Raw genomic sequence first — 26,981 nt, 5'->3', positions numbered from 1 at the left:
AATAAGAAAAAAAAAATTATAACAAAATAAGTTTTCTTTCTGGAATGGTCAAGAATAGATTAGATATATACACTTATTTTAGGACTACAACAAGCCTTATTTTAAGGCTTATATGACGGAAAAACAGCTAGCCTATTAAAGCTAATGTTGCAGAATATTTGTCTGTTTTAGATCACTGTGGAGCTTAACATCAACAGCAAAGTAAGAAAGGCCGAAATAAATAAAAGAATCTTTAATCTGGAATGTTGAATGTCATTCCAGTGAAGAAACCTGACATTAGCCAACAGCCACAGAAATATAATTGCCCCAATAATTCTCTATCCGCACAAGTTTATGAGCAAACTTTCTGAAATCGCCACCAAACATAGTGTCAGACCTGAAGCACATCTGGGATGAATTGGAGTGGGGTGGGGGGTTAAATCCCCTCTAATTCAGTATCTGACTTGAATTAACAGCTGGTAGTCAAGGATGACAACTTAATTTCTCCTGGAAATAGTCACATGACAAACCAGAACAGGATCGGCTGTGACTGACTGTCGAATTCAGTCACTGAGTCCTAATGCTCATATTTGATCAGTGTCCTTTCACCACTGGTTCATTAAGACAAGTCTCAGGATTAATAGCTTACATAACGACATTTTGTCCAGGTCAAGGTCAAGTTTATTTATATAGCACATTTAAAACAACTCAAAGTGCTATACAAATCTTCAGATCCAAATGCAAGATATGTTATAAAAACTAGTAAAATAAGAATAAATACAATATTTACTAAAACTGATAATAAACGGATACACAGTAATAGGATAAATAGCATCTAAAAACGCAACCAGAAGAAAAACAAAGTCACACACTTGTGTTAAAAGCCAGTGCAAATAGGTGCGTCTTTAAAAGAGATTTAAAGTGCTCAGGTGACGTGTTGTCCAAATATTATTCACAATAATAAAGCAGTTCAATCGGCAGGATTTACTGAAATTTACGGAAAAACGGTAATTGCTCTGAATTGACTTATGAGGCCGTTTGTCATTTGTTAAAGCAGCACAAAAGAATCTGTATGTTCTCAGAGTTTGATCAGTTCAGCGGTTGCCAAGCAACCACTGGAGTCGTTCATGGCTGAGTTTCACTATTTGATTCCAGAGACTAGAAAAAACAGTGTATGCTGAAAACTCTATTTATTGTGAACCTGTCCTCGTTCTGAGAGTCAGACAATGACTTAATGCAGGTTAATGTGAGTTCAGTCAGAAAGAGACTGAGAAATACTGAAGGAGCAACAGAACCACTTACATTGAACTTCAAAGTGATGGTGAAGATGAAGTGGAACATTAAACCACTCTCCTCATGCTCAGACTTGATGCCTTTCAATGCAACAAATAACTTACATTCATAAAAATTCATTAAACATTGAAAGATAATGTTTATAGTGATGTAAAAAAAAAAAAAGATTTTCAAAGACAGTTAATTTACTGATCTCAAAACTTTATGTTTTAAACTTCAAGATTTTTTTTCATTCATTTTCTTCATTTGTTGTGTTTTTTTCCCTTTAAAAAAAGGGTAAATGGGAAATAAGAATACCTTTTTGAATCACTTTTGATAGATTAAACATATGTAAGTCACAGGACTAATGAACTGTTTGCAGCACATTCCCAGATAGTCAGTAAAGTGTGAAAACATGCCTACGACAACAAATGGACACTGGAAACTGGAAATGTGGGAATGTGGAAGTTCTTCCTCTCATTTATGAAAACAGCTTATTTTTAGTTTTTTTATGGAGACATGATGAAAGACAGTCTGACTAATTGTATGTGCTGCTCATTTGTTGATTTTTTTTTTTTTTCTTGACTGTACCTTCAGCAGCTTCAGCTTTTTTCCCCTTTCTTAGAAACCTTTTTTGCAGTGTAGTTTGGTGAATGTGATCTTAGACTGTTTGTGTTGTGAAGCGTGCCAGGTAAGGCAGCCTAATGCTGGGCTTTATCCTATCACACTCGCTGGTCTAATCCAGCAGATGACCTTGCAGGCATACACAACTGTAATACAGGCTTATAGAAATGACTGGCTGGATGTCACACAGTGACTAATCACCATAATCTGACCCAGTCACTCATGGGACAGTGGTGATGGATAAAATGTGTATCTGAGCTGAGGCGCCATGAGGATGTGGGCTTTAAACCGCCCCGTTGAAAAACAGACACCACAGGACGTAAACTAAGCAACTCAGTAACAGGACATCACTGCAGGGATTAATACAAGGTTCAAGGTTCTTTTATTTGTACCCGTGGGTAGATTTGTTTGGCAGACATAGTGATCTCATTTGGCATTACAACAAAACATACATTGAACCTGTTCAGCAGGTACTTGATCGAGTGTCAAGACAAAAAGCGCTCAGTGTTCCACCATTCAACAGTACAGCAGCATGGATAAGTAAAAGGATAAAATAAATAAATAAGATCAAATAAATGAAAACAAGATGCAGTAAAACACAATAAAAAAAAAACTGAAGAAGATAAAAACAGTCTCTGGGATAAAAACCAGGATAAGAACTTAAAATTTAAAAATTAGAAGTCACAATAATAATAAATAGAGCAAAGAAGTAGGATAAATAACTAAAGTAAGTAAATAAATAAAGTGCAATGTCACTATTTCTTCTTCAGCTCAGTGACGGCGACAGGAACACAGCTGTTTTTATAAACGCTGTGTCCTGCACCTGGGACTAAAAACCTCCGTCCAGAGGAAAGGAGCTGAAATTCACCTGGTAAAGGATGAGAGTCATTATTAAGAACTGATGAAACCATCCTCTGGACCTGTTTAGTGGACAGGGAGGAGGGACAAGACTGGGACTGACCAATCAGGCGACTGGACCATCTGACTATTTGATTCAGTGAGTTTCTCTGCAACTGAGGTCTGACCGAACCACAGCACCAGGAAAAAGATAAAACAGACTCAATAAACGAACGATAAAACTATGTTCAAATGGTTCAGTCCATGTGGAAGTGTTCCAGTTTTCTAAGACAGTGAAGGCGCTGATGGCCCTTTTACACACACATCTGCAGTTTTCATTAAAACACAGTTTTTCATTGATTATAGTCCCAGGGTATTTGTATGATTGCACTTGCTCTATAGTCTGACCTTTAATTAAAGTGACTCCATGCCTGTCCTGTTGTTTTCTAGAATCGATGACCATATCTTTTGTTAATACTGTATGATTCATCAAGTTATTTAAAACTAATAACTCTTTTAAGTGTTTTTACCCTTATAAGTGTTTTTACACTGCTTTTATACTGCTTATATCTTATAACTTTTATTCAGATTCTATCCTTTATTCTTATTTACTTGTAGTATGAGACCTCTGTGGAATAATTCTTATGTACCCAAATGTGTACAAATAGCAAATAAACTATCTTATCTTATCTTATCTTATCTTATCTTATCTTATCTTATCTTATCTTATCTTATCTTATCTTATCTTATCTTATCTTATCTTATCTTATCTTATCTTATCTTTTCTTTTCTTTTCTTTTCTTTTCTTTTCTTTTCTTTTCTTTTCTTAATAACCAGTCAGGACTTCAACCCCCTTAACCGTCATTAGGATGAGCTGGAGAAGACGTCACATCGGTAAAAGATTGTAGTGAAAATTTATGCAGCTCAGGACAGAAGTGAATGTTGTGACTTTCATTGTGATATTGCATAAGTATTGTGGAGCATAAATCACACCAAATTCATCCTATAGATAAAAGCTGAAGGTGCTTATAACTTTTTCTGCGGTTTTGCAGTGTATTTTATGATGAAATATGCGTCAAAAAACAATTACAAGGAGAACTGTGAGAAGCCGTTTACAGGTGAGGTGTGTTTTTCCAGCCTGTGAGGCTTTTCCACTGCAGTCCAGATCTGTCCACATCTACACAAAGAGGTGGACGTGTTGAATACAAACTCAGAAGTCTCAGTTATTTAAAACCTTGCTATTTATAGACCTTTTATATAATCGCTGCAGTAGCTTTGTTCATTCATTAATGTTAGCGGTGTGTCCATGCTTAGACATAGGAGGACTTTACAGGAGGCTGTTTGCTGACATGGGGTCCACGCATGGCTGAAATACACATGCATGAAAGGCAAAACAAGTAGGAAGACCAGTATGTTATCTGTGAGGTGCTGTGTTTGTGTGCTGAAGTAAACACACAGTCAGCAGATACTTCAGTCTTCAAGACAAAGCCATATTCTGTGTGTTCGTATGGCTGAGCGTGTTTTCCCATGATACCGGAGATAAGCCAGGTATGCGTGTGCTGCAGCTGGGACATACGTGAGGAATGCTGCACTGAATGTATTGCTGGTGCATTTGTTTGTCAGCACATTGCTCCCACCCCTCCCCCAGGGAAACCAAGTCATCAAAAACAAGCCAGTGCTGAGCTCTAGGAACAAGAAATTAGGATGAGGAAAAAGGAGGAAGCCTGTCCTTAAATGAAGGCCTTTAAAGAGCTGATAAATGCATTTAATGACAGTGGTAGTGGTTCCAATAGTCATTCATTAAATACATTTTGATTCTTCTCCATCTTGTTCGTCCGTCGGAGTGACGAGGACCATCTAGTCATCCTGGGGCTCTGGGTACGCTGATGAATCACCAGGCCAATCTGCCCCCGGAGTGTTCTGTGGTAATGTGGACAGTGGATGGTGGCAGCAGACGCTGAACTGAGGCTGTTCTACCAGGACCGTCGGCATTACTCAGCTGCAGATGGTCTGGTGGCTGCAGGTTTTATGCACTTTGTTCTCCACACATGCACACACACATACATTTGTACACATATATAACACATATATACATACATTTATACAAACATACACACATGCATACATACATACATACATATAGACAAACATACACACATACACACATACATACACACATATAGACAAACATACACACATACATACACAAATGCATACACACATGCATACACACATACACACACACGTATACACACATACACACATACATACACACGCATACGTACACACATACATACATACACACATATACATACGTACACTCATACATACATACACACACACATAAGTGTGTGTGTGTGTGTATATATATATATATATATATATATATATATATATATACACGCACACACAAACACATACATACATACATACATACATACATACATACATATTCCTCTTCTTTGCAGCAGTGAAGTCAGTATTATGTCAAATATCTGACCTGTTGGACCCTCGGATATCCTCTGTCCAGTATCCAGTCTTGTTCCTCACTGTATTTACATTATTATCATTAGATTTAGCTTCATGATGAGCCACCTGCAGACATTTTTCTTTATATCTGCTGACAGCTTGGCTTCCATTTTTGGTTCAACATCACTGTCACCACATAAAGTTATTAATTTGTCATTTTAATCCATTGTGTTCCTTGTGACTCCAGGGACATGAATCTTCCATTTCTATGCATTTTCTTCAGTGCTCAGTGTTTCTTGTGAGTCAGAAGTCCAGAACTCAGTACAGGTGTGAGGACATTTTACAGAAATAATACAAGCGTGACAACCTCCACATGAGGTCAAGTCAAATCTGGTTATTATTCATTTAGGACTGGCATTAACACAACCTGTATTTTGTGATCTGAATCTTGACATTGTACACCCAAGTACTAGGTGTAAACAGAGTCTACACCTGGTGCTTGGAACAAAAACAAAGGTTGACGCCCTGAATTTTACCAAGCAAATAGATAAGATCCTCCCATTGGATAATTACTGCAGTCATTAATATGTTTCAACAAGTTCATGTTGCAGCAGGTTCTTTAACACCAGCTGATGCACTGATTAGATTCTCATGAGACACAAGAAGGTGTGTAAATGTGTAACACATCCATAGTGTGATAAAGAACATAAAGTTTGGATTGGGTTTCAGTGGATAAAGGTTATGTGGTCTGATGAGTCCAGACGGACCCTGTTCCAGAGTGATGGGTGCATCAGGGTGAGAGGAGAGGCCGATGAAGTGATTTCCCATCATGCTGAGTGCCCACAGTACAAGCCTGTGGGGGCAGTGTTCTGATCTGGGCTTGGTTCAGGTGGTCAGGTCTAGGTTCGGCAACATTAATGAGGTCAGATGAACCTGAATATAATGAATGAAAAGGTGATAAGCAAAAAGAAAGTGTTTAATTACAATCTAATGGTTAAATGTCAGTAAATATACCTTTTTAATGAATCATTTCCCACTCAAAGCAGCCGGATGGAGCCTCCATGTGTGGTTGTAATAACTCACATGTTTGTCTGTATACACACCCTGGGTGCAACTTCATCACTGACGTCATTACAGATGTTTGTGTAATGAATTTCACATGACTTCTGCAAAGGCTGATATGCAGACAAATTAAATGTGAACAATACACCTTCGATGTATTAACATTTCACTCACAGATTGTTCATAGTCAGTGATCTGTGATCTCAGTGTAAGGGTAACAGCAGAGACAGATGCATGTAGATCTGCAGTGAAAGCATCTCTCACACACACACACACATACACACACACACACACACACACACACGTACATATGTACCACACACACACATATATACCCTCTCCCAGATACAACACAGGCTAATCGTGGTCAGGAAGAGCCAGTAATGGTTGGCCTCAGGGTTATATTATATGTGTGTGAAAAGAAAAGTATCTTCTTTCACTGATGCTTGTTCCCTTTGACAGAACAGACATGAAAGGATGGATGGATGAGGACGACATCCAGTCATAGGTCCACAACACAATGACAAAATCAGGAGGAACTACAAAACATTAGGCAAATATCTGGCAAAATACACACTAAAGGTGTTCTATATAGATTTATTAAAGTAATAAGGGGTATTTAAAGTAACACACAGACACATGTGGATGATGTTGAAAAAGCAGAAAGATTATATGAAGGAGGATTATTTTGATATCAGCAGAAAATCACCAGTGGTCCAATGTTGTAATACAGATGTAGAATAGTGTATAGAAAGACAAATATGCCAGAAACCAAAGTAGATTTGAACTTAACCAGACATTAGACATGATCTATTTTAATTGTTTTTTCCAGTTTTTTGAGGACTAACCACAAATTATCATTGAATGGCAAAAACCACATAGGTTCTAATTTTCTTAAGCCAAAGTGCTGTTTACATTGCATTTTCCTCTACAGTCAGCCATCCAAAACACAAAACTGATGAAAACTCCCAGCAGGCCTGTGATAACTGCTGCATTAACACCTCTTTGGAAGCAGATGCAATCATTTTGAACCCTTTGCAAGTTTTGTTTGTGAAGACAAAGCGTAGTTTTATATGTTTTTTCCAAAATGTTCTTATTCAGCCAGTGCCGTTCTTTAACATTTCTGATGTTTTGAATTGAATAAACAAGACAGAAAAAAAAACATTTTAGGCAGGAAAAGGCATAATCAATCAATCAATCTTTATTTATATAGCACTTTCATACAGTGAAATGAAACACAAAGTGCCTTACATATAAAAATCAGCCCCCCTCCCCCCACCACCACCACCGCCACCACCACCACCACCTTTAGATGATGCTGGTGGGAGTATCATCAATACGCCCCCTGCTGTCAGTCACCTATGGTTGTTTATTGATTATTTGACATCTATGTGCATGGAACATGTTGTGACAGAGCAGACTCTTTATTTATTTTTTTACATTTATATATATATATAAACAAGCATTTCCTAGATAACCTTTATTCATTTGTCAGTGTCGGTCTCTTGTGTCTTTCTCACACAGTCGGAGGCATCGGCTTCACTGCAGTGCTGTTACATAACTCTGCTGACTGAGCTGTGTGTATGTATATGTGTGTGTGTGTGTCTGTGTGTGTGCATATGTGTGCATAAGGGAAGGATTCATGCAGTTTTAATGCCACCTTTTACGTAGGAAGGATGTCTAATCTGGGCCTTTATCCTTCTGAAAGACACATACTTGGACACATACAGACTCAGTGATATTATTCATTGTGTTTTGTGATAAGTAAACTGAATAAATCAGTCTAAAATCAATGGTATCAGATTTGAGCCTATTTGAGATGCAGTCAATCTGTTTTTCCTTCAAATCCATTTTTTTTTTTTCCATCAGCAGTTTGTTGCCACCGGCTGTGGGACACGTAGCTGATCTTTCACAGTAGTAGATGCTGTGTTTAATGACCTTGGCTGTGCGTCATGTGGGCTGTTGTGTGACTGATGTCTCTACTGTACAGTGACTCACTCCTCACTTTGCCTCTTCATAAAAATCTGTCATAAAAATAATGGAATTCACACATCATTTTACATGCATTAATTGAAGACACTAACCTTAAAAATGAAGCAGAAGCTAAGGGTTTGTATTTCTAAGCTGTGGGTAATAAATACTGTCAAACTCGGTTTCATATTCAGTCTGACACAACAGTCAAATCTCTGGATGCAAACTACAGGATTTAGGAAGCAAAGCATTTTACAAATCACCTCTGATGTTTTAGCTCATCAGGAAAGATAAATGAAAAGACAAAAGTAATGCAGATTTTTTTTTTTGCTTGATTTAAGCAAAAATATCTGGAATTAAGCAAAAAAAAAAAAAAAAAAAATTCTGCCAGTGGAACAAGTAAAAATTATCTTGGTAAGATTTCTTGAAATCAGATTTTCCAGATCTATTGTCTAAAAATAAATTCTTATATCTCACAGAAAAGTTACTCTTTAAGGGATTATGTCTTATTTTATTTTTATTTTACCAGGCTCTACAGTATTTGGAATGTGATGGCAGTACCAGTTTTGCCCACAAACCTTCATTCGACTCCTTTAACCCTGTTCTGAACCATACAGAACCATCCCTGCAAACTCATACTGAGGGTTCTTGGGTATTTTAGGACATCACCAGGCTGTAGTCATCAAATTTTTATTTTGGACTAAAGTTTTTCATTCATTTTATAGAGATTTTTAAAAATTTTGTACTAGAATTCATTCAGAGAAATAATTTCAGACAATTTGAAATCTGTTTTCCTGACTGTTGACGTGTCCCTCAGAATGTTTGTGCATGTGATGGTGATCAGCTGTACAGGAGAACGTTCTTCTTCAAGACTGAAACTTAATAAAATCATCTTCGTATCACAATGGGGCAGCATGGTTTAAACTGGATTCCATGTATGTTCATGGAAAATAACATCCTGAAGACCTCTGACTTCCATCCAATCATAATTCCTGTGAGTAGTTGTGGGAGGGGCCCCAGTACATTACCTTGCCCGGGGGCCCATAATGCGGTTAAGACGGCCCTGCTGGACAAGGCACTGACTGATAGACTGGAGCCAGTGTTGGAGTCAAACCTCCACTCAGATGCTGATCAATCATCAAATCTGTATTTCTGAACATTTCCCATGTTCCCCAGTGGTGTTTGTTCCTCCTCCAGCCCTTGTTACACCTGACTCTGTTCATGTTTTTTTTTTTTTTTTTCGTCAAACACCTGCTTCCTTCTTGCTTTTCCTCCCACTCTCGCTCTCACCCTTCTTCCTTCCCCTCCAGTTTCTCCCTCCACCACCTCTGCCCCACTCTCGCTTTTCGACTATTTCTTTTTCCCTCTTTTCAAAACGCTCATTGTCATTTTTCTTGTGCGTTTCTCACGGCTGTACAGGATATGAAGGATTGTTTAGTGTTTCTGAGAATGGGAATGGACAGAGATGAGAGATAAAGGAGGTCAGTTCTGTATTTGGACACAGCGCCATTGTTCAGTTTCACTTTAGGGGAGTTGGACATTAATTTTATTTATTTTTTATATCAAGAAGATCACTCACTTTTGACTAAGGCCAAAGAATGGAGAGAAACACAATATTATTCTGATCATCAAAGATAAAATGTAGAGAAAAACTTAACAGAAGACATCAACAAGGTGCTGATTGAGCAAAACATAAAAAAAAAGCATTGTGTGTACCATAACCCATGATTTTGAAGACAAAAAGCAAAAAAATCTCCAGTGGACAGATGGAAGATTTTTATTATTTTAGGAGCGTTTTAGTGAGGTTTTAGTGGTGAATTCTTGTGAATAATTCTCTATAATGGTGATAATGCTGTTTTGGAGAGTTCTACTTGTGTGTTTTGACGTGTTTTTGTCAAATTTCACTGTTTTCTTTTCACCTTTTTTTCTCCATAGTTTTTATCTGTATTTTTCCAAAATAACTAAAAATAAGAAGCTGGAACATTTAGACAAACAAAAATGTCTGAACACATGGAAAATAGTTGAACGTTTATTTCTATTATCTCATAAAGTTTCAATATGCAAATGTAATAAATGATAAAAATGTATGTTCTTTTTTTTGTTTTTTTACTATAACACACTGTTCTAAGCATTCATTATATATAATAATGACAATTAATGGACGGATATTGAAAGTTACGTTTTTTTCTGGAAAAAGGTGCAAATCAATTGGTGAAAAAGATATTTTCTGACACGTTTATTGCAATAATAGGGTAAATAAATGTAGGCCTGTTCTAGTGGTGGTCCTTAAAGGGTTAAAGGCCTTATGTGTACCATAGTTTGAGTCAGATCTACTCCCCAGTAATAATCCCATCACAACCCTCTGACGCCCTGTGGACTAATGCAGACAGGACTAAGGTCTGCTTTGGACTTGAATTTTCAGACTTTCCGCCCTGGTTCAGATGGATTTGAACTTCCACTTCCAGACATTGACGCCTTCATGTTTATCCATCCGATTATTATAAATTTGCACCCAGAACCATGAAGCTGGTATGTGTTTGTAAATACAAACACATGGTTATCTTGTTGAAAAAAATACATTGAGGAAACCAACAATGTTGTAAATCAGAGACGCTGATGTGCATGGGTCTAATTTGATTCAAGTTCTCTGTGTTTGCCTCAGTAGGAGGTAATATGTGGTTATGGATGTTTACCTTCCAAATGGCAGGTTTTCATGGGATGAACCTCCACAGTCTTTACAAAGGACCTGATGTGACCTTTGAACTGAGGTACTTCACCTTTGAACTGAACAGTCAGAAGACGAGTACGAAGGTAAAAAGTCTGGAAGAGAACATCAGTCTGTAACTGTAAAACATATAGATGTTAGGGTTAGGGGTTAGGCCTGGGGCTGGGGGTAGGGGTTAGGGTTCCTTCAAACCGAGGAACTACCATGATTAATGTCAGCTGATGCTGATGTCACACAAAACATACTTGAGTCACAGACTCAGACCCAGACCCTGACTCTGACCCTGATCCAGACCCAGACCTAGACTGTGACCCCCGACCCAGACCCTGACACTGACCCAAACTCAGACCCAGACCCTGACTCTGACCCAGACCTAGACTGTGACCCCGACCCGGACCCTGACTCTGACGCAGACACTGACTCTGACCCAGACTCAGACCCTGACCAAGACCCAGACCTAGACCATGACCCCAACCCAGACCCTGACTCTGACCCAGACCTAGACCCTGACTCTGGCCCAGACCCAGACCCTGACCCAGTCTGACAGTCTTTCCATCATTAGAACTCTCCGTCCTGTCCCCTTATCCTCTTCTGTCCACTGTTCCAGTCCTTTCTTCTGCCTTTATCAGTCCTTTCTCACACTCCTTTGGTCCACTTCCTCCCTCCATGTCTCTGACAACACTTATTTCTTTTTCTCTGTTTCTAAAATACATCCTGTGTCCCGGTTCTCTCAGTATTGTTCCGTGTGTGTGTGTCTTTAAATGTCCTCGTAGTGTGTGGGAACTCAGCTGTGTGTGTGTTTTTTTTATTTGGAAGGTGAGTCCGTATGTGGTTCTTTGTGGGAACAGGAGTTATGTGTGTGTGTGTGTGTGTGTGTGTGTGTGTGTGTGTGTGTGGGAACTATTTACTAGAAACTGTTTTCCTGTTTTGATGTTGACAAATCTACAGACAGACAGATTCCTATCAGCGTCTTTGTCTCCGTCTTTATGACTTTGTCACTGACTTTTAAAAGAATTGTGTTTGTCCTTTTGTAGCTGTGTGTGTGTGTTCACATCAGTGTGTTTAGGCAGACTAAATGCACTATGCATTCATACTTAATGTTCAATATTTCTGTTTACATGTATTTATTTATTTCATATCCCAGGTATTTGTCTATTTTTCTGTATAGTAGAGAAATAATGAATAAGACAGGAGCGGAAAATAAATTGAAGCCGACAAAAGGGAACAAAACAAATCATTTTTAATAAGAAAAAATCCCACAACAGGAAGTAGTTTGTGAATGACACGGCCATATTAGGAAACAGGAAGAGAAGGTGGTGGAGTCTCAGGTCTTGGGAACCTGGTCAGAGCAGCGACAGGGTCAAGAGAAGCCGACAGATGGAGAGTATAGAAGGAAACTCTGTTTGACACTGACGTCACCATGGAACAAACAATTCACTTTCACCTGTTGTTTGACTGTAACTAACATGAAAAATGGAGAAGTTACAGGAAGAACACAAGAAATGCTTTCAGTCCACAGAGTTTAATGTCTGAAAACAGTGAAATGATGAGCGAAACGACCAAATTTTGTATGTTTCCATAAATAGTCTGAACTGAAAACACTTGGTTTATTGTCCATGTGAAGCAGACGTAGGCTTTAAGTTCTGTAGAAGCCTTTATTAGACTATTAACAGAGTTTAACACTGACTGGAAACAAGAAGAAAACAACTGGAAGAACGGGAAATACTGGTGTTTGTATCAGTTTCAGTTATGAGAAGCAGGAAGTTATCAGTTATTGGTATCAATTGTAAAAAACAATTATTGTGCATCCGTAGTAAAGGTTATTATACTTGTCCGGGTCTAACCATAGACTCTATGTCAGGGGTGGCCAACCCTGGTTCTGGAGAGCCACAGTCCAGCATGTTTTAGATGTATCCCTCTTCCAACACACCTGATTCAAATGATGAGCCTATCATCAAGCTCTGCAGAAGACTGAGAACGACCGTCAGGTGAGCTGGAAGAGGGATACATCTAAAACATGCTGGATTGTGGCTCTCCAGAAGCAGGGTTGGCCACCCTGGTCTATATGATTAGTATCTGCATCATCACAGACGATGCAGGATGTCAGTTAGCTTCTGAACTGTCATTTAGTTCAATAAAACAATATTTAAATATTGTTAAAAACAGATTTCGGGTCCCTTCCCTTCACTGTGTTGTCAGCTGTCGTGACAATGTCAGGTACATACAGACATAATTAAGAACCGGTTGTGTGTGTGTGTGTGTGTGTGTGTGTGTGTGTGTGTGTGTGTGACCAGTGTTATTAACAGGTATTCAGAGCATGTCGACCTGACACTTTAAGTTTCCACTGTCTCTGTCATCGATGTGTCTGTGTTGTGACTGTATTGGGTATTTTAAGATTAACATGAAAGCACCACTTGTGTAAATTTACACACCAGTTTTAATTGGCGTTATAATTGTTATCTGTACGCATTATATAACTTTCCACATGTATGTTCATGCCATGTCAAATACCATACAATTGACTTGTGATCAAATGGCGTTGACTAACATGCAAAAGTATAAAGACTGCGTACATATAGCACACCAAATGTCATAAGAACTGGCGTGACATACAAGGCCATTTATTGAGATCAGTCTCTTTAAGGCTGACACCCTGTATTTCACTGCCTTAGAAATAAAACTCTTTTTATTTCACATATCTGGGCCACTTTAAAACAGGTTTGTAAGTTTAGTTTTTCTTTTTTAGAAGTGAACTTAGTTTCAGATTTGAGTGTCAGTGTTGGGTTGTGGCTTCTTTAGTAATCTGTGGTATAAATGAACATTACTAAACAACATTACTAAAAAATGTATAGAACTAGAAAAGCACTCAGAGAGTGCAGACCTCCGCCAAGGCAGATCAGTGCCCCCCCCCATCACCACCAAAATGTAATCATGTGTTCCTTGTGCCAGTATCAACATTTCCTGAAATTTTCATCCAAATCCATCCATAACTTTTTGAGTTATCTTGCACACAGACAGACAGTCAAACAGACAAACCAACGCCGGCAAAAACACAACCTCCTTGGCGGAGGTAATTATCAAAACGGTAAGAAATGTGTGAGAAGAAAAGTTGAAAACGAAAGGCATTTTTTCTGTCATTTAAGTTTATTTTAGATGGTTCTGTAAACACACATCCCAGTTTGCTTCAGTTATTCATGTTTTTAGAAATTCTTCATATTTATATATTTTTTCACTTTAGTTCAGTTCATGTTATTATTGGAGTTCTGGAACTTAATTAACTGGCTAAATGAATCATCATGTTCTTGGAGTTAAGCTGCATTATTTATTGCATCAAGTGTTCAATGCATTCCCACTCAAATGAAATATTCCACATTCATCTGCTTCTGTTTGATTGGAACTAATCATGTTTTTCCCGCCTCTTCAGCCTCATCGCTGTGGTGAGGCTGTAAATGCAGGATTATAGAGAGATTTACTCTGGTGGTTAAAGATGATGTGTTTGATGACAGAGATGTGCAGAGACATGTACAAACCTCCGAGTCCAAAGCACCGCTCTGATGCTCAGTGTTTTTATTCAGCAGCGCTTTTTCATTCCTGCTGATGAGTGTTGTCGATCGGTGCTGTGACATGAGGAGAAGCTGAGCAGACCTCTGTACGCTCGGTTTTGGAATATACTGCAGTTCATTTGTAGCTGTCAAAACTTGTAAACAATAATGTTTTCACATGACGGTGTCTCCTCCCTAACGTCCAAACCCGACAAACTGACAACACCCTTAACTGATGGAGCAGAATGTGCTGAGTCATGCACACGCTCCTGAATAGAATGCACCAACCAAACAAGTCTCACCAAGAGTACCAGGATCAGCTCTGCCAGAGGGGAAATGGCAAATAATCGTACCAGAAACTTAAAATTATCGTATTTTGAGGAAAATGATCATACATACCCAGTCTGACGTTGCTCAGGACTATGTGCTTCAGCAAAACATGAGCCCAGACCATATATAGTCTGTCTTCTAATGCAGCTGGACCTTTAATTAAACTAACACACTGCTGGAACAAAGCTGCCTCTGTTAGAACAGCGCCCCCAACTGTAGAGGAGGAGGAGCTGCTGCACTGAACAGAATATCAGTCACATCGAACCATCTAATGAATCATCATGGATCAAGGTCCTGTAGCATCAATATTTAAAACTGAATCTGATTATACATTAGGAATAAACTTCACTTCAACCACTAAAATGCTGACAATTGAAGAACCTGCTGAAGGAAGAGTTTGACAGTTTGATTGGGTTCAAAACACACTTTCATTCATTCATTCATTCATTCATTTTCTGAACCTGCTTCATCCTCACTAGGTCGCTTGGAGCCTATCCCAGCTACTTATGGGTGAAGGTGGGGTTCACCCTGGACATGTCACCAGTTCATCACAGGGCTGAACATACAGAGACAAACAATCACTCTCACATTCACACCTATGGGTGATTTAGATGAACCCATTAACCCAGTGTTCTTCAGCCTTGGGGTCTGGACCCTACATGGGGTTGCCTGGAATTTCTAGTAATTGATTAAAAAAAAAAACCTTCCTAATAAATATATGGTGAGTTGACAGAGACAATAATAATACATAAAAGACAAGCTGTGGTTGTGAAACTGCAGCGCAGTGGTTCTGTTTATCTGTCAGATGTTCATTGTGGTCAGTTTCAGATGCTGCAGCTCTTTCATAATTCATAGTTTGAGTTCTTGCTTGTTCAGTATTAATTGTCCTCCTTGTAAATCACAGCTGGACTGACTGTACAGATCCTGACCAAGGAAAATCAACTTCTGCCTTTGTGCAGTAATCTACACCTGGATTTACTGCCTCCGTCCATAATAATACACATTATATAGACTAAATGTCCTCTAAAATTAACCTGTATTTACAACATAGTATAGCAAAATATTACAGGATCAAAAACAAATTAATTTTAGGCAGAAATTTGTGACATTAATATGGGGTCACGAGCCATAAAATGTTGGGAACCACTGTATTAACCTATCAGTGCATGTGTTTGGATGGTGGGAGGAGCCAGAGTACCCGAGGAGAACCCACGCAGACACGGGGCTCAAAACACACTTTCTAAATCAAAAATGAAAATCAGGTGTCTCTGCAAACAACACTTTACTGGAGCTGCTGAAACCATAAACTTTGAGAATCCAAAATTAAAATCACAATCATGTGTCCCTTCAAAGAACATTTGACCTGAGCTGCTGAAACCGTGATACGTTTGTGTTGTTTGTAAAGTGGCACGTGAGACAGTGGTCAGCATCAGGCTCAGTGCAGAACAGATCCCATTTGTGTTTGTTAATAGCCATGTATTTTTCTGTAAATTGGCTTAGAGTCTGGTTTTGAACAACTCTACATGTAAAGTGTCATGAGATAACTTTTGTTGTGATTTGGCGCTTTATAAATAAAATTTGATTGATTGATTGATTTGATTGGTTTTCCCCTGTAAGTCGCTTTGGAAAAATGTAAATGTATTGAAGGGGTCAAATTATTGTACATTATGGGATTTTTGGACTTTGTATCTATCTATCTATCTATCTATCTATCTATCTATCTATCTATCTATCTATCTATCTAATCTATCTAATCTATCTAATCTATCTAATCTATCTATCTAATCTATCTATCTAATCTATCATAACCTGTCTTGTCCATCATCATAACAGCAGAATGGTAGTCTGGCTCCTTTTTGTGCTGAACAGATTTGCTTTGCCAAAGGAAACTTCATAAAGTATATGAGGCTCCCCTTATGACGGCGTATTAGGGCCACATAAGAAAAAAAAATAAACGCTTGTCACTACGAGAATAAAGTCATTATTTAATGAGAATAAAGTCGTTATTTAATGGGAATAAAGTCGTTATTTAATGAGAATAAAGTCATTATTTAATGAGAATAAAGTCGTACCCACTCATCGAATAATGTAGAACTGTGAACATTTAGTGCAGTTCTGCTTTCATTTGGGGGTTAGACACAAAGGCCAAATACTGAGTCTGTCCTCCATCAACACATTATCATTAGTCTAAGGACTTTAAAGAGAGTTTGCACACATTTGGGTTTGTTGTAAGAACCGAACTGATTTGTAGTAAATTTCCTCTTTTGTGGAGAAGAAACTGATGAAGTGGTCAGCTGTGGGGTTATCAGTGGAAACAGCAGAGAACTAAACTGAGAGGGTCTGTTTGTTTCTGAACAAACTGTGGGGATGAAACTGAGTTTGAGTCCAACAGAAGGGAAAGGATCTGCTTCACTTATTGCCTTCACTGTAAAACTGGAAACTCTGTCGAATTTTCAAAATACTAGGAGTTTAATCTCATAACAGTACGACTTTATTCTCATTAAATAATGACTTTATTCTCGTTAATTAATGACTTTATTCTCATTAATTAATGACTTTATTCTCGTAGTGACAAGCGTTTTTATTTTCTTATGTGGCCCTAATATGCCGTCATATCCCCTTTATTTTCTTACGTCTTTATTATGAATTTTGTTGATTTTTGGAATTATTGATCGTACATTGTACAAAGGGTGAAATTATCGAACAAATATAATAATTATCGTACGTCTGGCTCCGCTGACCAGGATGTACTGTGAATGTAATCTGTCGGAGTTCCTGACACTGTAGCTCCATTGAGTAACTGAGAACTTAAACTTCCAACCACATCAGCTCAGTATCAGTGGGTTTTGAGAAGAGCTCCTGATCATTAGACAGTGATGAGGATCTGAAAGGGTCTGAATGTACACTTCTAATGCCTTTCCTAATCAGATGAGGTGCCTTTAAGTGCCTCCCTCTGCAGCTCTTCTCCTCTCCTTTGGACCAACACAGTGGAATGACGTCAGTAGAATGACTAGAGTGAAATGAGCGCTCACATTGATCTGCAGCCACTTTGTCTCAGTTCACATCTTCATTGTCTCTCTTCCTTGGAGCCGCTGCAAATTCAATTTAAGTGAAAAAACAAGATACAGTTCAGTGGCTTTTAGTTCAAGTCACTTAAAGTTATACCCAAACTTTTTCAGCTCAAAACCCAGAAGAGGCATTCAGGCTCTGTTCACACAGCAGGTCTTAATGCACTATTTGGATTTTTCTGTGAAATCCAATTTTTTTGGTGTGCTCGTTCATATTCTACATTAAATGCGATTTCTATCTGTTTCTAGTATGGACTGATTGTGACCCTGAAGTGACCCACATGCACAAAAGAGGTCCTGACGGAATAGGTACTTTAGTTCAGGTTCCACATACAGACCGATATGATCCGAAGTGGGTCAGACCAGTCAAATACTATCATAGTAACCTCTAAATAATGACAACCTCAAATGTTTCTCTTTGTTTTAGTGTAAAAAAGTAAAATTACATGAAAATCTTTACATTTATAAACTATCCTTTTACAATATATAATGTATAAACTGAACAAATATGAACAACCTGAAATGTCTTGAGAGAACCAAATGCAATTTTAGCATTTTGTTGTTTCTCAAATTTTTGTTCCTTTTTGAGCATGGTCTGTTCTTCTTATTATATATTTTGTTAATTTTTTTGGGGGGGTTACTTTTTGGGGTTTTTTCTGTTCTTTCTGTTTATCAAATTTTCATCCATTTTTGACATCATTTATAGGTTATTATGTTATTATTTTACTGGCCCACATGACTGAAAAGAAAAATGTGAATAACCTGAACAAATATGAAAAACCTGAAATTTCTAAAGAAAAATTAGTACAGTTTTAACAATTTTCTGCCTGTTTCTAAATGTTTTGTATATTCACTATGGTCTGTAAGTTGTAATGAACATTTGTCAATGATAAACTGAGGCAGAATATTGTTAAAACTGCACTTACTTTTCTCAAGAAATTTCAGGTTGTTCAAGTTATTCACTTTTTAATGACATTTTGTAGATGTAAACACCTTCATAATGTTATTTTTACCTGAATTTGACTTTCTTCTGTGTTGTATACTGTCGTACTGGTCCGGCCCACTTCAGGTCTTATTGGGGCGTACGTCTGTGGCCCTTGAGCTAAAATGAGTTTGACATCCCTGCTGTAGAGCAACTGTAACTGACAGTTCTGTTCTTGTTGTTTTGGACACAAATCCAGATTTGGGGGGCAATTCTATTCAAAGTGTACTTGTTTTTGTTTTTTTGGACGGAGGGGAGGGGTGTGTGTTTTTTTGCAGCTGAAAAAGGCATAGACCTTTTTAGCAAAAAAATCTAAAGTTACAGGCAGATGAAGTGTCATTTGTTTTTGTTGTCCTCTACCTCCAGGGACATGGTCCATTGTCTTATGCCTTCTGTGTTCAACAGGTACAAGCTGAGCTACATACACACATGATACAGCTCTGGTTGTGTTGGTGGTGGGGGCGGTGGTGGGGGGTTGCCTTACAAGCTTTTGTCTGATCTGATTTAGACGTATTGAAATCACATCTACTGCACACTTTGAGTTTCCATTGTGTTGCTGTGTCCGATGTGGGTCTGTTTAACCCACTGGTTCTCAGTCTTTTTCTTTGGCCCCCCCCTTTAGAGGTCCAAAAATCTCCAGGCCCCCCTCAACCCCAACAACATTATAACAGCGGTGCAATTAGAACTTTGATTGAAACATCAATATTGTAACAGTACTTTTTGCTTTACCTTGAATAATTTGTTGTTCAAATAAGCAAATTTTGGTTCCACAGATGAACATGTGACCAATATCAGTGGGTCAGTGAGCCCGTTTCCACTGGACATCTGAGAACATTCAAGTCCAAACTGGTCCAAAACACAAACCTGTGTGTCCATGTGTCTTTTCCAGTCCAGTCCTTGTCCATTGTCCAAACCTAAACTCTTTGTCTAGTCTAGTGACAGATCACCATGGCAGTAGATTGGTTTGGTGTCCATCCATAAAATGAGTCCAGGGTGCTTCAACCATCAAACATTAGTTCCACCTGATACATGTTCTAACCTGAAGGGAAAAAAAAACAACACCCAGGACTGTTCTCATGACTCCCCTGGGAAGACTTCACGCCCCCCCTAGAGGACCCACCCCACAGTTTGACAAACACTGGCTTAACCGAAGTTCAACTGACTCCAAATTCAAGATTCAACCATAGAATCTTTTTTTCCGTTGTTTTTATTTATTTTTTTTATTTGATGTACAGTGTCCTTGAGTTTTTTGAAAGGTGCTTATAAACAACAACAGCAATAATAATAATAATAATAATAATAATAATAATAATACTTATTATTATTATTATTATTATTATTATTATTATTATTATTATTATTATTAGAATTAGAAACAAAGACACAGAATATTTCGACTTTGGCTTTTACCTGACATTTAAGTAAGAAACGTACCATTTTTCCTCATGTTAAGCAACGTTTTGCTGTGTAGGGAAAAGCTGCTGTTATCTGTCTCTTATTCATTGCTTTTAGGCACATTTCATGTACTTGTGTTTTCAGTTTTTCTAGTTTCAGGGCTGTTTATTAGTGCCATCTGACGGAGACGACAGCAGGACTTTTCCACCTTTTGTGCTGCTCAGTTAGTATAAGTAACACAAAGGCTTTTATCCGTTTACACACTCATAAGGACATTGTTCTTGGTAGACAGCCCACTTTCTTTAAGGGTTTCTCTTGTGTCTATTTGTCATAAAGGCCTCAGAAACCTGATCAGTGAGTCTCTGGGCTCCTGCTCATTTCCTCTGCATCTACCAGCACACAGGAGATGATGTCTTAGTCTTTTGTGTGATAATCCAGGGTAAACGTTCACACACATTCTCAGTAGGCCTCAGATAAATTCACCAGCTGGTTTCTATAGTTTCTTCCAATTTCCCTTTGTGTGGATTTCAGCACAAGGTGTTGAAATAAGTCAGGTGCAGGTCCTGTTTCAGGTAACTGAGGCGACAACGCAAACACAGTAGACGAGTTCAGATGTACTAGAATTCACCTGCTGCTGCAAAAGGTATCTGTTAGTGTGTGTAGAAATGAGTTAAATATCTCCATTCATGATTTAATTACCCATTAATATCAAATACTCAACAGTTATGTCAGTGTTGGTCTACTGATAAAGGTAAACACTGACGTCAGTTCTGTTTCTAAGACTCCCACCCCATCAGTCATCTCTGTCATAAATCTGTTTCTCTTATTTGTTGCACACAAACAGTATTTGTGCACACTTCATTTACTTATCATATTGATAACATTTGCCAAGTACATATTGCACAAAATGCCGTTCTATTTGTGTTTAATAGACTGTTTCAATATGTGTATTTGGTATCTGATATTTTGAAAGGGAAGTGGACTCTGTTTGTGTGTGTGTGCGTGTGTGCGTGTGTGTGTGTGTGTGTGTGTGTGTGTGTGTGTGTGCGCGTCTCGGGCATCACACTAAATCCGTACACAGCTGACTGCTGCAGTTTGTCATACTAATGTGTTTTTGGTCAATGAACAGACTAGTGAAAGCAGGAAGTTGACACACTGCAAAAATCCAAATCTTACCAAGTGTATTTTTCTCATTTCTAGTCTAAATATCTCATCACACTTAAAATAAGACATAATCACCTAAAGACTAACTTTTCAGTGAGATATAAGAACTTATTTTTAGACAATAGATCTGGAAAATCTGATTTCAAGGAATCTTACCATGATAATTTTCACTTGTTCCACTGGCAGATTTATTTGCTTGAATTAAGCAAAAAAAAAAAAAAAAATCTGCCAATGGAACAAGTGAAAATGATCTTGGTAAGATTCCTTGAAATCAGATTTTCCAGATATTGTCTAAAAATAAGTTCTTATATCTCACTGAAAAGTTAGTCTATAGGTCAGGGGTGTCAAACTCATTTTAGTTCAGTGACCACTTACAGCCTAATATGATATAAAGTGGGCCGGACCAGTAAAATAATATGTCTAATAGTATAAGAACTTTTGAATGAAAAAAGTAAAATTCTGTAATGAAAATGTTTAAATCCATGAACTGTACTTGAATATAACATGAACAAATATGAACAACCTGAAAATTGAAAGTGCAATGTTAACAGTATTACGCCTTAGTTTATCATTTATACATGTGCCTCACAACATACAGATCACAGTGGATCTACAGATACACAAAACATTTCACAACAGGGAGAATATTTTTAAAATTCCACATACTTCTGTTAGGACATTTCAGGTTATTCACATTTTTTGTAAAAGGCTAATCTTTAAATGTAAATATTTTTGTGAAATGTAATTTTTTTTTTTTTACACTAAAACAAAGAGAAAAATGAGCAGTTTTTATTATTTATAGGTTATGATAGTATTTTACTGGTCTGATCCTCTTTAGGTTGAATTGACCTAAAATGATTCTAACATCTTTGATCGTTAATATCTTGAGTGTAATTTTTGCATTTCACAAATTCGTCCCACGGGCCGGATTGAAGCCTTTGGCGGGCTGGATTTGGCCCCCGGGCCGCATGTTTGACACCTGTGCTTTAGGAAGTTATGTCTTATTTTAAGGGTGATGAGATATTTGGACTAGAAATAACAAAATACACTTGGTAAGATTTTTATTTTTTCCAGTGTAGGACCAATATTTTTGGAGGTATTAGTCATTTACAATAACCTTACAATAGTGTTGCTATGGCCAGAATCATGTGAACACTTTGGCGGTGACTGCTGCAGTACAGCATGTGTGAATACACAACAAATATCCGTGGTGGGGGACCGGGATGCTGCCCCTCAGGGTCGGAATGTGGATTTGATAAACACCCCCCTAAAAACTACAGGTCAATGCACTAGTGTATATTTAGAGCTATATACGTATATATGTTAGTATATTTAGAGCTCTTTATTTATTTATTTGTCTGTTTGTTTGTTTGTAGTATTGATCATTTCTTTCCTGCTGCTTTTATTGTACTTGCACAGAGTAACTGTAACACATAATTTCTTCAGGGTTTAATAAAGGATTCTGATTCTGATATCTGCATGTGATGGACTCGAGTACAAACCACTTCAAATGTTACTGATGCTTAATACAATGTGAGGCTTTTGGTAACTGTAGTAAAACTGAGCTGATCTGAAAGGTGCTGTTCCTCATTCCCCCGGTGGTTTGACGTTGTTCATCTTTGCTGTTTATCTGTTCAGTCCTCTCCATGACTCCGTTCACACTGCAGGTCTTAATGCACAATTCAGATTTTTTTTGGTGAAATCCAATTTATTTATTTACTTCTATCAGTTTTGAGTCTGAACTGAATGTGACCCTGAAGTGACCCACATGCACTAAAGAGGTCCTGATGGAATACGTGACCACGCAGACACACACTGTGTTTACAGAAGTGAATATGTTTTTCCTGTTGCTCCTCCTCCTTCACGCAGAATTTGGATGTTTGTTCATGTTTGTTTAAATGACATAAAGGTCGGATAAATGCGACCTGGCCGTTCAGACTGAAGTCACATTGCAAAATATCAGATGAGTTATCAGTTGAAAAAAACGGATTAATGCTGTTCAAACTGTCTTTACCAGATCGGATACAGGCCACATATGGACAGATAAGTCAGATTTGGGCCACATTTGCCTCAGTCTGAACACAGCCCATGCTTCTCATCTGTTGTGACTTCTGGGTCTAACGGTCCTTCTGTCTTTGTCTAGGTCTTCCAGAGCAGTACTACAGTCTGACGTGGTTCCTCAGTCCCGTTCTGGGCCTCATGTTCACCCCTCTGATCGGCTCGGCCAGTGACCGCTGCACCCTGCCCTGGGGTCGGAGGAGGCCCTTCATCCTGGCTCTGTGCATCGGAACACTGATAGGAGTGGCACTGTTTCTGAACGGATCCCTGATTGGTAAGGATGTGGGAGGGATGTCAAAAAGGAGGAAAGCTTGGGCTGAATGGTGGTTATTTTGGATTTGTTTTTAGTTATGAATCGTTGGCTGAAGTTACATAATAATAATAATAGTAATAATAATAATAATAATCCATTTTTTTATAATGCACTTTTCATTCAGTGAATCTCAGAGCGCTACAGTAGAAAAGGACAGATCCCTAATGCATAAACATCAACAGTTATAAGCTTTTTTAAACAGGTACATGGATGAGATTTCTTCTTCAGTGTTTACACAGATGCTGATCCAGTTAAACCTTTAAACACAAACAGATTTGAGATCTGTACAGTTCTGATGGATATATATCACACATCAGTTTTTATTTTTAAGAAGATCTAAATAGAACCACAGTGCTCTATTTACTTTTCTGCTTCTTTTTTTTTTTTTTCCCCAAGATTAAAACTTTGTTTCAAAGGCTTGGTACATAACAAACTTTATGCGTTTCTCCATACAGGAACAGGTGGTATATAATTAACTAATTATTTGACTGCTTGCTTATTTTCATTGTGTTTTTTATTAATTAAACAAATTCTGTACAGCTCTGTGAGGGGACCTTGTTGTGATATGGGCTCTACAAATAAAACTGAATTGAACTGAATATAATGAACAATTAACATATTTTTGTCTTTGTCTTATGAACTTACAAATAAAAAAGTGTCAAATCCAAAAGAATATGGATACATAATAATATCAACTAATATATACATGAATCTGTATAGACATACACCTGTACATGCACTCATACATTCATACATGCTGACCTATCCACCTTTATGTAGTTCCAAAACCTGTCCCAAGGGGTCAACCCCCCCACCCCCCCGGCAAAGCCACTAATACATTCATAGGATGCAGTTTCATTCATTGCACAGACCCATTCTTTCATCTGTGGAGTTTCTGTGTCTTCCAATGTCTGAAAATGACTCGACAAGCTGTTGTTGTACCCACTGAAATTATCGAAAAGTTACATTTGCTTATATTGAGTAACTGAGATTTATCCCCCATTAAGCAGAGCTCTGGATTTGAGGAGATTTCTGCTCTGAGCCAGTTACTTAAAATATTTAGAATTTGAGTCCAGAGAGATTTGATAAAAACACATTCCCACATACAGTGAAGGAAAGTTCCAGTTTCCTCCTTGCCATTCCAACATAAATCACCACCTGATAGTTTCACCCTGTACAGTCTAGATGGTGTGTAATAATATCTATGGAATACGTTATATTGTATAAGTTTATCCCTTTCCTTTCTCACATATTCACCACAGTCAGCCAGAATTATTGTCCATTTATCACTTTCAGTCTCTCCTCCAAGGTCCCTCTGCCAAATCGTCTTTAACTGGTTGGATTAAACCTATTTGACGGTTGAGGTGTCCTTAAACGCCTCTGTCCCCCTGAACTCACTGTGTGACCTCATGTGACCCTGAGGCCTTTCACACAGTTATTCCCTTTTCTGTCTGAAAAGCCTGTGAACAGACACAGGTAGATTCTACGGCTTCAACACAGGGTCTACAGGAGGAGTCCTTATTCCCTCTCAGACCACTTGACTTACAGTAATGCTCAAAGGTAACCATGGAAGTTTTACCCAGTGATGCCAAAAATCTACTGAACACTTTAAATGATGAATGAATGAAAACAGATATCCATGGTCTGACACTAAAACCTTTGCATTTCATTTTGTGTTTGCTAAAGCATACGTACAGTATGAGTGAGTGAATATAAAACCACCTGAGGGAAGAAAAGCCCCAGAGGGTCCCTGCATCAGACCGCTGTAGCTGTACCCAGAATGCACTTCTCCCTCAGTGGAGTTTGGAGGACTGTGTCCATGCAGGAGGCAGTGGAGCATCACATGCCCAGAGCTTTTCCTGCTGTTCAGAGACTGAGGTTACCCTGAACTTACATCACTCTAATGTCATTCTGAGGTCATGTGCATCTGATCAAATATATTGATCAGTGCAGGGCTATGCTACACAAGTATGGATCTGTGCCTTCTGGATCAGTTGTGTCCGGTTGTAATGTCATTAGTCATATGTCATCAGTGAACATATGTAAACACGCACATGCAGACACACACACACACACACACACACACACACACACACACACACACACACACAGTTTTATATAATCAGTGTTTTGTTAAATTGCCAGATGGGTACACATGTTGGAAGCTGAGCCTTCTGTACAGATATCGGCTTTAACTGTTAATGGTAGAGTGCATAAAAACACAGGACTGTGGCTGAAGTACAGCTGTAACTGTGACTCTGGGATGTTTCAAGGCTTAAATTGTGTTTTCTAACAATCACAGATTGGGACTTTAAATAAATTAAAATAGAAATGAAATAAATTGTCAAAGGAATAATAGATTAGAAGAACCAGAGCTTTGACAGAGCACACAAAGAAGCATCATAATGTACTAAACAGACACTCTAACCACATGGAAGCTTTCACTGTTATAGTTGGGCACAAAGACAGTGAATGCTCCTTCTATTATGAGCTGAGATGGTGTTTTCTTTAATATGGATGTCTAAGGCTACGTTCAGACTGCAGGTGAATGTGGCCCAAATCCCAGTTTTTGTCCCCATATGTGACCTGTATTCGATCTGATAAAGACAGTTTGAACAGCACTAATCCGATTTTTTCTAATCCAACCCAGACCGTTTTCATATGTGGTCCTAGATCTGATACATATCTGATATTTTGTAATGTGACTTCAGTCTGAACGCCCACGTCACATTTATCTGACCTTTCTCATTGAAATGTGACAAACGTCACAATTCTGCGTCCCAGGAGTGTAACTTCTGTAAACACAGTGTGTGTCTGTGTGGTCATGTATTCCATCTGGACCTCTTTAGTGCATGTGGGTCACTTCAGGGTCACATTCAGTTCAGACTCAAAACTGGCAGAAGTTGCATTTAATGTGGAATATGAACCAGCACATAAAAAAATCGGATTTCACCAAGAAATCCAAATTGTGCTTTAGACCTGCTGTGAACGGAGCCTCAGTTACAGTTTGGTAACTGCTGTTTTCTTCTAACTTATGCTGGTAGTACTTAGCTAAACATGTGAGCTTTACTCTTGTGTAATAAGTCCTATTATAACAGTGACTGCAAACACACGAACATGTTTCAGAGTTATTTCTTTCAAATACTGACATAGATGCTGGATTTATAAAGAAAGATATAAAGTTTGGCTG

General features: G+C 38.2%; 1 protein-coding gene across 3 annotated transcripts in view; it reads left to right on the top strand.

Annotated features, from left to right (window-relative positions):
• The window catches only part of slc45a4a (solute carrier family 45 member 4a), an 88,243-nt gene that overhangs the window by 43,482 nt on the left and 17,780 nt on the right, over positions 1-26,981 (top strand). For all 3 annotated transcript variants that reach the window (XM_030146757.1, XM_030146758.1, XM_030146756.1), the window contains one exon: positions 23,564-23,752. In XM_030146757.1, the coding sequence (XP_030002617.1) occupies positions 23,564-23,752 (189 nt within the window). The remainder of the gene's footprint in view (positions 1-23,563; positions 23,753-26,981) is intronic.

The sequence above is a fragment of the Sphaeramia orbicularis genome, chromosome 11 (assembly GCF_902148855.1).
Source record: "Sphaeramia orbicularis chromosome 11, fSphaOr1.1, whole genome shotgun sequence".
Classification (NCBI taxonomy): Eukaryota; Metazoa; Chordata; class Actinopteri; order Kurtiformes; family Apogonidae; genus Sphaeramia; species Sphaeramia orbicularis.
Note: the sequence above shows the minus strand (reverse complement) of the source record. Positions and strands in the feature narration are given on the sequence as shown.